General features: G+C 44.5%; 1 protein-coding gene across 3 annotated transcripts; it reads right to left on the bottom strand.

Moving 5' to 3' along the window:
* Nucleotides 1-10,300: 10,300 nt before the first annotated feature.
* LOC142000673 (uncharacterized) lies at nt 10,301-11,540 on the bottom strand. 3 transcript variants are annotated; one of them, XM_074975107.1, is made up of 2 exons: nt 11,525-11,540; nt 10,301-11,406 (listed from the first exon to the last, which is right to left on the bottom strand). In XM_074975107.1, exon 2 carries the CDS (start codon nt 11,291-11,293, stop codon nt 10,301-10,303), a length of 993 nt encoding a protein of 330 aa, XP_074831208.1. In that variant the 5' UTR covers nt 11,294-11,406; nt 11,525-11,540. The 3 variants fall into 3 exon arrangements, with proteins under 3 accessions (XP_074831208.1, XP_074831209.1, XP_074831207.1); XM_074975108.1 differs by lacking the exon at nt 11,525-11,540 and having other exon boundaries at nt 10,301-11,196; nt 11,281-11,407; XM_074975106.1 differs by lacking the exon at nt 11,525-11,540 and having other exon boundaries at nt 10,301-11,434.
* Nucleotides 11,541-11,895: the final 355 nt, after the last annotated feature.

Genomic DNA, 11,895 nt, shown 5'->3' with positions numbered 1-11,895 from the left:
CCATAAGTGCTGCCATAATACAAAATAATAATTATTAATAATGGGGCATCCAGCACCTTTCCAAATTGAGCTCTAATTAACAATGAAGCCTCTCAGCTCCACTATTGTGGAAGGCTATTGTGAATATTGGTCACCTTCTTTCACAGATGGAGAAACTGATGTATAGACAGGTTAAGTGACTTTCCAAAGGCCAAATAATGACTCATTGGGACAGTGGGGAAAAGAACACAGGACAGAATTCTAGCTTCTTGTCCTATATTTGAACTACAATCACCTTTGTGTCCTGATGCCGCTCATCTAATGGCCCATTGCAGACCATGCACCATGGCACAGAAGGTGTCCTGTCGCTGAACTGTTAATAGAGTCTATTTGCCTACAAATAAATACGTAAATAAATAAATAAATGATTAAATACAGTGAAATCGATCTGTGGTGCACTTCATTTCATTTTTATATCAGGAGTTTCACATAGTTTGTTTACTGTATACTGGCACCTCCAGAAGTCCGGCCTTTGGGGGAACGCATACAGAAAAGCAGTTTCAGAGGTTGCTTCTTTTGCAATTAATTGGAGCAGATCCTATCTGAGCAATGATTGTCATGGCACCTTCCATCCAAAGAAGTCATTCTGCAGTCACTAAAAGGAACACACACACACACCCACACACCAGTCCCTGCACTGACACCTGCACAAGGGTAAGAATGAACCAGGCCCAATAAATCCTGCCACAACAAAACCATTTAGAAAAATCCACTTATCTGGACTCAGGGCACAGGAAACCAGCCTTGGCACGATTGTTTAAAAATTCCAGTTGCCTCGCATTAGAAAGTTCTGACTTTTTCTTTTCTTTTTGAGAAGTGGAATTTTCAGTGCAGTGGCCACCGCCTGCACTGGCAGCCAGGCCTCGGAATAACTCATTCTGTAAGTTAGACCGCTGCAGAATTCCGGTGTGGCGTGATACTGACAGTACTTTCTTTTTTCTTTTCTGTTCTTAATGAAATCTTTCCATATTATTAATGGCCAGGGTGGTTCTATATAGTGTGTTCCTTCCAGAATTTTCTTGTTTGCTGTAGTCTTCAAATTTTCCAGTTCATTTCCTATTTTCCTGCTCTAAAACCATTGCCAAAAAATGCCTGAAGCACTCTTTGGTACTTGAACAGAAGAAAAAAAATCCAAGCAGCAGACGTTTGGTCCAGATTTTGTAGATCATTAGCAATATAACTATCCAGAAGAAGAGCGTCACTTTCATTATCCACAGCCAGTTCTCTATGAAGGATATTTATTTGACTACCTAGGGCATGTCTCAAATTGCATTCCAGTCACTAGAAATATTTAAGGAGATTTGTGCAGCTATATTGGAGAGCCCATCTGCAATTAATTGTCCGGGAACATACAGCCAGAATCAGATTTTGGATACTCCATTTAGGCAATCAGATTCCTTTAGAAATGAAATGATGGGTTGATGCCTATGTACTGTAAATAGTGGTAGCTAATACAGCCAGTGAAGAAACAGATACCCAAGAAAGGGTTTCTCATCCAGGAAGCAGAATATTAGAAACAAAAGTGGCAGTGAAATCCCCCATGGAAAGAATTATTTTGGTTTCATGTAATTTCTCATCAGAAAAACTGGAAACTTTACAAACTCCACTGATATTAGAGCTCGGATGTGAGCTGGTGCCAACTGGAGCAGGTTAGAAATTCGGGAATTCCTCATGACATTCTAGTGAAAAAAAATTATGAGGCAATTTAATGAAATATTGGTGGTTTTAATCCACATATGTGGCTTCCGGGAAAAAAATCCCACCCATTTGGTTGCTTATGACATGTACACAGTTCTTCATGTATCAACTGAAAATAAAACTAACATGCATAAATCAAACCAGTGGAACTAGCTTCAGTGCTGAACATTTCAGAGCACATTTTTATGGAAGGCTCTTTAGTTCATTAAGTAAGATTATTTAATTTGGGGAGAGCTAATTACATATATGGGCTGGATCCTGTGCTCCTTATTCAGATTAAAACTCTTACTGATTTCAGTGGCCTTCAGGCCCCAATCCTGAAATTGACTCGGTGAGCGGGCTGACCCCTGCATCTCCATGGAGCCTTGTTGGCTTCCGTGGGACTTCATGCAATGTAGGTATCTGCCTGACAATAACAAGTTACAGGACTGGGGACTCTGTGCGGAGTGGAAGATTGGGGCCAAAAGCCAGAGGTATATTAGCCGCTGAATTGGAATGGTCTCAGCCAGGCATGCTGGGACATATTCACACTGTTTTAGGCAACTCCCTGCACTCCATGCTATCTGGGTTCCTGATTTGTATAGACTGCTAACTCCTTCCTCCCACCAGAGGGCAAGCAGTCCCATCAGCTCATGGGGCACCATTTGTCCTCCTCCCACTGAGCAAGGTGTTCACGATCTGGCCCTGGCAAGATGGAACTTGAACCAAAGTCTCCAGCTAGTTGCCAACCACTGGACCATCCTCCTCTGGTTTTGACATCACAGTTCATCCATCCCAGAATACAGCTATCATCTCATCAGCTGGAACCATCTGTTGAGAGCTGATATAAGAGCTGCACAACAAGAAGTTCCTGGTCTACAAAGTCCAGGAACTATGCTCCATATTCCTGAGTGCCATTTACTAACACTTTATCCATTAATTAACTATTTACCTACATACAGATATAGAGCACTCCTGTAACAGATTCTGATCTCAGTTATATCAGTGTAAATCTAGCGTAATCCAAAGAATGGAATGGATTTACACTGGTGTAACTGAGATCAGAATCTGACCTACTATCTGTGGATAAAAAAAAAATCACACCTGTAACTGACATTACTATATCAGCAAAAGTTTCTAGAGCAAGACCTGGCCTGAGACACTGTTATTAGTCAGAGTTGTGTTTGATCTAAAATGTTTCAAGAACCGGAGTGAGAGAAAAGTTTGAGCACCATAGATTTCCCCCTCACTCTTGGTGAGAGAGATTCATTGCAAAAACAAGCAGTAAATTCTCAAGTTCTGCAAGTGTGCAGCACCGAGGGCCAGACAAATTAAGACTGATGTTCTAAACTTTTGGATAGCGAGGAAGTGGTTTCATGTGGCAAGCCATGTGAAGGCTTCAGGACATCCTCCCTTCTCAGACACCGGAATAAAGCAGATAGCAAAATGAGACAATACCAAATCCAAGCTGATTCTGATGGGTGGGGAGAAAACCTGCTGGAATTCCTGGGGCCCACAGATGGACACCCCCTGGTCGGCTGACTTCCCAAGTCAGATTCACAGTGCTCAGCACATTCCCATTATATGAGCCTTAAAAAATATGAAATAAAGAAAGTGCGGCCAAGTGTTACAGAGACAGAAAAAGGATTTATCAGGGAGCCTCGCAAAAGGGAAAGACGTGTCCCCATGTTACTGTTTGCGTTTGCAGAAACCACAGCCACAGAAATATCAGACAGAAAAAACGAGGAGCCTTTTAGGAAGGTTTAGATAGCGTCTAATCTCAATTCAGCAACCGTATCATTCTGCAGCCCCAGACAATTCCATTGCTCCCGCAGGCAGGAACCCGCTCTCCTTGTTGCTAAAACCCACCACAGACTCTCTCCAGCTGACCTTACTAACCTCCTGTCTCTATATCCCCTTGTCTACTCACCTATCAATGGTCTCTTCTCGCCCACTCTACCCAATCTTGCCACTCTTAGCACAAGAGACTTCTCCTTTGCAGTTTCTGTTATCTGGATCCCCTGCCTCCTCCCTATTCTAACACAGCTAAGTGCTCCCATGCTGGACAGTTCTTTGGCATGTAGGAGTGTGCAAAACCCATGCGTGAGACCTGCCTCTTTGCACAGCAGAGCCATACCAGTTCCTCTCCCTCTTTTTACGCTGTTCTCCTTCGGAACGGAGTCTGGGCCCCAGTGGGTTGATTGTTACAGCCTTTACTATTGCAGTGAGCTAATTCTGTTTCCTACACATGAACTAAGCTGGGGATCAAAAGCGTAATTCAGGAAGAAAAACGCCCTGTGTCCAATAACAGCGAATATGGTGGAAGCAAAAGCCGAGTGTGGATTTTTGCTCCAAAATCAGAGGAGATATTTAATTCTACAGAAAGTCCAGTCCCAGGGCTAATATTTGGCATTCCCCAGAGGCTATATTTAATGAAGTCTGCACAGGGAATGCACAGTTATGTTGCTTCTCTCTCTACCCCCACCCCCAACAGAACTTCACAGAGGTGACAGACAGCGTCACAACACATTTCTTGTTTTCAAACTGTCACTCAAGTTCACAATGTTTCCACCATCAATGTTTTCTGCAGTGCTTTTTTAAAAAAAATTATTTTCCTTGTATATAACCACTAAACCATGGGCATGGAACAAAGCAGCTTGGTAAGAGCCATCATTAAAGACTTATGTAATATGCACGCTTATTGTCTCACATACTTTTCCAGTTAAAATATTTGGTCTAAAAATGTGGGAGGTAAAGAACTTATATTTTGAGGTCTTTATAAAACAACTTACATCCCCTGATTTATGTTCCCTGGGACTTGTTCTATGTGAAACATTTAGCCAGCTATATTTTAGATAAAAGAAACATCTCAAGCATTGGTTGTTTTGGAGTTTCTCATTCTTTACTCCCATATATCTTCATAATATTTCACTGTCAGGCGCAATAATTTTAAATTCAGAACCTTTCTGCTTGCTCCTTAGTTCTCTTTTTTTGGACAATATTTATAGCATCGCCTTAACATTCTCCACTGCTGCTGGGTTCTCAGGACCTGATTCTACAAACTCTTACACATGCAAGTTATCCCAGCTCACATGAGGCAGCAGATAGGATCTGAGGTGCATTCCCAGGTCTGCCATAGACGAGGGATGTGTGGCAAAGCTTACTGAAATCCATGGAAAGATTTAAAACTCTGACATCAATGTGCATTGGGTCAGGCCACGGCAGTGTGACCTGGCGCAACTCACGTAACCTCTTGGTACCTCAGATTTCTCATCTGTAAAGCAGGGGTAATAATACTACACAATTTTCCGAAGCACTAAAATAAGCACTACAGATGCAAGCCTCTCCCCTGCTCGACCGTTACACTGGGTAAAAGGACAAGAGGAGCCTGAAAAGCCCTGTGGGAGAGGATTCCCCCAATGCAGGAAGAACACGGTTGCACAGTAAGATTGCTTTCTGCAGACCCTCCCCACCACCTACCGTGAAGATTTTGGACACCACCTGCAGCCCAGAGGGCAGCCCAGAGAGGCTACAGTAACGTACGCCCTTTGGACTGTCAAAGTTGCACTTACAGCTGTCAGCCCCCAAAGCACCCCATGATCAGGAGGTACTAAGGTGGCTTGGAAACCCGTGTGGTCCCCCTCTGCCAGTGCTATGAATTCTATGTTGAGTCTTGTAGGGGCTCACCCAGAATCTCACCCTAAGTATTTAGTGAGACAATTTGTGTGAGAAAGTACTGATGGCACAGGGCCTTCAGACCTTCAAGACGATCTCTCACTTTCCCAGGCCCTGATTGTGATGTCATCTCAACTTCCTCTGATCCCTCCCATGCTCTCACTCTCCACTTCCCCCAGGCCCACCCATTGTTCTGTCTCTCTCCATTTTCCTCTAATCATCTGAAATGGTTTTGTACACACACACACAGAGGAAGGATGATCGGGTGGTTAGGGCATGGGTTGGGGAGGCAGAAAATCCAGGTTCATCTCCTGGCACTACCACAGACTTCACATAAGCCTTGGGCAAGTCTCTTAGTTCCTTCTGTATTTCTGCCCTTTGTCTGTTTAGACTGAAAGCGCTTTGAGACAGGGGCAGTCTTGCTGCGGGTATGTCCAGCATGAAGGGGTCCTGATCTCAGCTGGGGCATGTAAGTGCTGTTAAAATATAAATAATAAGAAACTAAAAAGAACAAACAAAAACTCTTATAGGTCTTTGCTTTGGAAGGTCTGAGCACCTGGTGCAGATCCCACTGACTTAAATCCGAGTCACAGGTGCGCTGCCCTTAGGGAAATCGGGCTCACGTTGGGTACCTAAAATCTGAGGCCACTTCTAAAAATCTGGGCCTTTACAAATGAATTGTTCTGCATTAACGGAGTGGAAAAAAACATTCAAACCCCAAGTAACATTGTGGCCTGGAAGTTGCTGCTGCTACAGCCCTGGGAACCGAGTGACAATGCCTATTTTCCTTTATGAAATTTTTATTAAGTTTTTTTTATTCTTATTATTGAATATGAATATTTTACACGTCTAAGCTCAGAACAATGCTTTTTTTGGCTGCCTCTGCTGCTTTTCAGAGTTGTGCACCTCAAAGTTGCATAACTGAGAGGTATCCATTTCCACACTGGGGAAAAGGAGGCTAATGAATCTCAGCAAAGCTAACTTTAGTGTGTGTGAAAAAAGGGCACTCTGAAGTTTTCCAAATAAAAAAAAAAAATCATACTTGTGTGGAACAGCTTAATAAAACTCAGGCTGTGTATATGTAAGGAATACAGAACTTCTCTCAACAAGAGGAAAATAGTACTTAACTTAGCAACACCTCTGCAGGGCAAAACACAGGAACATTCTTAACCCTTTACCGTCAAATTCCTCACAGCCAAATGCGCTCCCAGCCGCACAAAGGTCAAAAATGAAGGCAGCTGGGCCAAACTCTCTACTGGAGTAAATGAAGTTGATGGAACTATATCCATTTAGAGGGGGAGGAAATTGAGGCCAGATATTTTTCTGCCTCTACTGGCAATATTCCCCCTCTCTCCGACACTTTGTAAGGGATCACTTTCAGACCTGGTTCATGAGGGCATCTCTCTGCCTAGGGAGGGGTTCTTACACCTTCTTCTGACATATCTAGTAAGGCTACTGTCAGAGACAGGACACTCGACCAGGTGGACCACAGGAACTGCTCCAGGTATCAGACCCATGTGCCTAAGAACAATTCTTTTTTCCTGCTAGCATGTACCAGATTGTGCATGGGCCTGTTCTCTCTCTGCCCTAGTTCCCTCCACTCAAGCTTTTTCCCCCAGATCCTTCTGAAATAGACTCAGCTGGAACGCTATCTACCTGGCTTAAGGTCCTTCACTTCCTGCTTTAAGCATAAGCTGCCTGCTGGCACCCCTTAACGTCTCACTACCTGTAAGAGGAATAGGAGTGTGGTCACCTCTTTTTTTACATCAGAGTTTTCACACTGCTGAAAAGGGGAAGGGGGAAGGAACCAGGCTACTGGAATAAAAGAGAAAATTATGATGTGTCTAGTGCAGGTTTGAGCCCAAACCTTTTTCTGTGCATGTGATAATGGGGTGGGGGGAGAGAGGGCAGCTCTTCTACATTTCTCAAGAGCTTGCAGCCAGCAATAGGCAGGTGACAATAACCACATTGTTTTGGGTACTCAGTCTGCATTGTCCCAGCCTGACATGATCGGATACACATGGGCAATAAAACCTTTAGATTTGTTCAGCTCAGGGAATGTATAAAATGATGAATTGACATTTAAAAGAAAAGAAGGCACTGTTGCTAGGTTGGAAGCTAAGCTAGATGTGGGGGGAGAGAATTACCAGTAGCAAGTAGATATGTTTATACAGCCCAGTGTCATCTTCTCAAATGATGGTATTTATTTCTTGATGACCCACGGGCCTGGGGATGTGGGCACAGGTTCTCCCACACAGCCACATCTCTAGTTTAAAGTCAATTTTTGTGCTGGTGAAAGATTTATTATGGCAGAACCTAGTGGCCCCAACCAAAATCAGGACTGCATTGCGCTAGGTGCTGTACATAATACGAGATGGTCCCTGCCCCAAAGCGTTTACAAGCTAACTCGACAAGTGAGTCACAGGAAATAGCATGATCCACATTTTACAGGTCAGGCACTGAGGCACGCAGAGATTAAGTCGCTTGCTCAAAGTTGAACAAGGCAGCTGTGGCAGAGCCAGGAATTACACCCAGATCTCCTGAGTCCCAATGCAGGGCGTAAATCACAAGATCATCCTTCCTCTCTTGGTGCTGGGAAGACTCACGGCCTTGGTGAATGACGTTCTCTAGCTATCCAGAGGAAAGGTATAGCACAGGCAGGACTGGATTAAGATAACTGTCATGGCTTCACAGTTGCAGTCCCAGGGCTGGGAGGAGGGTGCTACTTCAAAACACTTAAGGCAAAAGACCCAAGGCTTTCTTACAGTAAAAATGAAATAAGAGTAGGTCAGGAATTCCAGGTGAGCACTACAGAGTGGAAACTTGGTCCCTTTGAAGATCAGTGTCGGCCAGCGGCTAAAGAAACTGATTCGGAGTCTGGACTCCTGGGTCCCATATGCAGCTCTGCTACAGTTTTGCTGTGTGAGCAAGTCACGTCTCATCAGTAAAATGGAATCAGCAAGGCCCACTTCACAGGATGGGAGTCATGTGACTTTAATAAGGGCTTGAGAGCCTCATATAAAAGGAGCTAGATACTGTGGGCCAGATCCTCAACTGATGTAAACGGCCATCACTCCCACTGGTTTACACCCGCTAACTCTCTGGCCCGCTAGGTGTTAAACGTTATTAAAGGAGTGTACTGATGTCTGTGAGTTCTTCACTTTCCCTGTTAATGGAATGTGATTGTGTTGCTGGCTCTGGGTTGGCAAGGAAATGGTTCTCTTTGTTTTTCCCATGCCGACAACAACCATGAGGTGCTCCATTCTGTCAGATTTCCCATGCTTTCCAGGGCGATGTGTTTTGCATTTTTATCTGCATTGGATTATTGGAGCAGGAGTCTGAACACTTAAGTTACTGTAAATCCCTTCTCATATGGAAGTCAGTGAGCTGTAAAATATTTAAACTGTCTACAGTTGTACCTCGTTTGTTTACACATTTCCAGTGGGCTGCTAAAAGGTAACATACTGTAATAGAACAAAGATTTAAGATCGTGAATCAGATTTCATAACAGCTCTGCAAGCACTCTGAGCATGTACATTAACTTAATGGAGTAACGTAAATCTCAACAATCTCAGCCCTTAGGGGCTAGGTGATGCTGCGAATTAAACCACTAAACTTTTACCTCGGGAGTTCTTTGGTTCAACCCTTTAGCTGCGTTCACAAGCGAAAATGCCTTTAGGTGGGTCTCACCCCAGGCCCTGCGGTCAGCTATCCAATGTGGTGAAACCATCGCCGCATTCGGCACAATAGGCGGTGCCAGCTGAAGAGAGGCTGGAGACAGAACTGTAGGAGGAACAGCTGAGCAGAGCCATACCTTGTGCAAAGGAAGGTCACCCTGAGGTGAGCAGAAGAACCTTCCCTTCTGTTCAACTGAATCATCTAGACCAGACTCTGCAAGACCTTTCTCCAAGGAGTCGAGTAGTTGCACATTAGGGGAGCAGGGCTGCTGGGGTAGGGGGCACAACTGCTAACACTGAAACCTACTTTGGACAGTCACCCCTCACCTACAGCTAACACAACTCACACCAGTTGAGGATCTGCTGCAGTAGTTATGACGGGCGGTGGGCAGTCGGAAGGAGGACTTGAATATAGAGATAGGTTCTGTGTAGTGGCTCTCCTACAGGTACCTAAAAGTGTGGATATTTGAACTTCATCCAAGCTCCTGACTCTGCAAAACTTGTCAGGGGATCTCATGAAAAAAAAAACAAACCCAATAACCAGAAATCAACACCTTTCACCCAAGGATCTCAGATTACTTTGCATATTTTAATTAAGCATTACATCATCTTTGTGCTGTAGAAAGTTATTTGAACAGAGGGGTAAACCACAGAGAGGTAAACTGAGGCACAGTGGGGGTGAAGTGATTAGCCTGGTGTTGTGTGGCTAATCAATGGCATAGCTTGGAATAGAATATAGGAACCCTAATTCCCAGGCCCTTCCTTTAACAACTCCACCAACTTCTTTTCATTTCATATAGAAAAACAAATTTAAAAGCTCATCTCTTTCTGGGCTTCTTCCAGGCTCACCATGGCTACCACAAGAGACTTCCAGTGCCATAGCAAAGGGGCAGCAGTACACCAGAGCCCTCTATTTTTCCATCAGCGGTCTCTCTCTACCTTTTGGTAGCTTACGGTGAAGGGCAGTGAGCCAGCCCTCCCAGACATACGATGGAGGTGGCTTGTTCTCTGAGTTTAAAAGTCTGACAAACTATTTGCAGTTCCAGCAAGGATCAACACATTTATAGAATTAAAACCAGCATGCTGGATAGCAAAAAAAGGCACTGAACAAGGGCTCTTTCTTTACCAAGCCATAAAATCACTTACTACAAATCAATTATTTTTGCGATGATTTATTAGCTGCTCTCCAGCTGTTCGAGTTTGTGTTGTGTTTTTCTGGATGGTTGGTCTTCTCAGAAGCATTTTCTCTGAAGCACAGATGGTCCAATTTTCTTGTAGTCTTCACTCGTGACCCACATGTCCCTAAATGATGTTAAGCTGGTGAGGACGGAAGCCCCAATCCACACAGAGTACATCCTATCTCGGGGTGCTAGGATCTTTACAGGGATTGCACTGGGGCTCTGAGTTTGCAGCTCCTTTAGAAGTCTCTCATGGAGACCTCGGAAAAGGGTCGACCCACCTGACAATACCACATTTCTCATGATATCAGGGTGGATATTTCCATCGCATTTCATAACGCTTTGAAGGATCATTTTGTCAATCCCTGGTGCCTCAATGCCAGCATTAACTGGCACAAAAAGGGTTTCAGGAGCTCTGAACAGCTGGTCTGTAATCTTGATGGCATTGCCATCTGGGAGAATATACTCCCATCCAAGCCTTTTGGGCTTTTCCTGAATTTTTTGGCTGGGTTCTACGGCCACATAGCACAGCTTTTCCTTGATGTCCTTCACAATTTCCTTCTCTGCCGTGCTCACGAAGGAACATCCAGTCTCCAAGAGCAGCTGAGCAAGGTATTTAGTAATATCTCTTCCGGCAAAATCCAGCCTGGAAACACCATGGAGCAAGCAGTGGCCTTTGTAGACAGGGACTGTCAGGGTCACACCATCTCCACTGTCCAGCACTAATCCCGTCGTGCGGGCTGAAGCGTAAAGGGCCATCAGAGCTTGCAGAGCCACGAATATGGCAGGCACCTGGAAACATTCAAACATGATCTCAGCCATTTTTTCTCGGTTCGACAATGTGTTCAGTGGCGCCTCTGTCAGTAACACTGGCCTCTCGCTGGGCTTCATCTTGAGTTCATGCTTAAACAAATGCCACCAGATCTTCTCCATGTCCTCCCATGATGTAACTATGCCATGTTCCATTGGATACTTAAAAGACAGGATGCCCCTCTTGGACTGGGCTTCTTCTCCAACATAATACTCCCTGTGACCAGCTCCAAACATGATCGCTTTGGATTTGGGGTAGCCGACGACAGTAGCGATGACTGACCTTGGTGCCTGCTCTCCCGACAGGCCGGCTTTGCACAGCCCAGATCCATTGTCAAAAATCACAGCGGGGAGATCTAAGATTTTGGATTCAGACATTCTCTGGCAAGACGGAAGGAGTCTCCAGGCAGCTCTCTCTCTGGCTCTGTGCTTCTGCTCAGGTGACATAGAATGTCTAGTTAAATATTCTAGATTCTTGAGAGTCACAAAGGGGAACATTCCTCTGAGTCCCCCTGAGCTAACAGGTCGTCATGGCCACCTAATGAATACTGCTCCCTTCCCAAAGGCCTGGGAGAATGCCCTGAAGGTCACCAGTATGAAGAGTTTTGCTTCTCTCCCTATGACTGAGCCATTCTTATCTCCCAGATGAATTATAACAGAGGCACAACACATAGTTCCAGACCATCACATACAGTGGGGACAGGTTCTAGTGCTTGCATTTGCTTATATTATATATTTGTTTTAACTCAGTTGTTAATGCCTAATGAACATGAAATTTGGTCTGCTCATGACTATCTAGCTCCTCGATGATGGAGACATCTTGAGAAGACTTAACCCCA

Source organism: Natator depressus, chromosome 18 (genome assembly GCF_965152275.1).
Source record: "Natator depressus isolate rNatDep1 chromosome 18, rNatDep2.hap1, whole genome shotgun sequence".
NCBI classification, from domain to species: Eukaryota; Metazoa; Chordata; order Testudines; family Cheloniidae; genus Natator; species Natator depressus.
The sequence above is the reverse complement of the archived record's forward strand: the minus strand, read 5'-3'. Positions and strand labels throughout refer to the sequence as shown.

What these genes read in the sequence shown, in the direction of transcription:
- LOC142000673 (XM_074975106.1), bottom strand. Translation starts at nt 11,434, where the DNA reads ATGTCTGAATCCAAAATCTTAGATCTCCCCGCTGTGATTTTTGACAAT.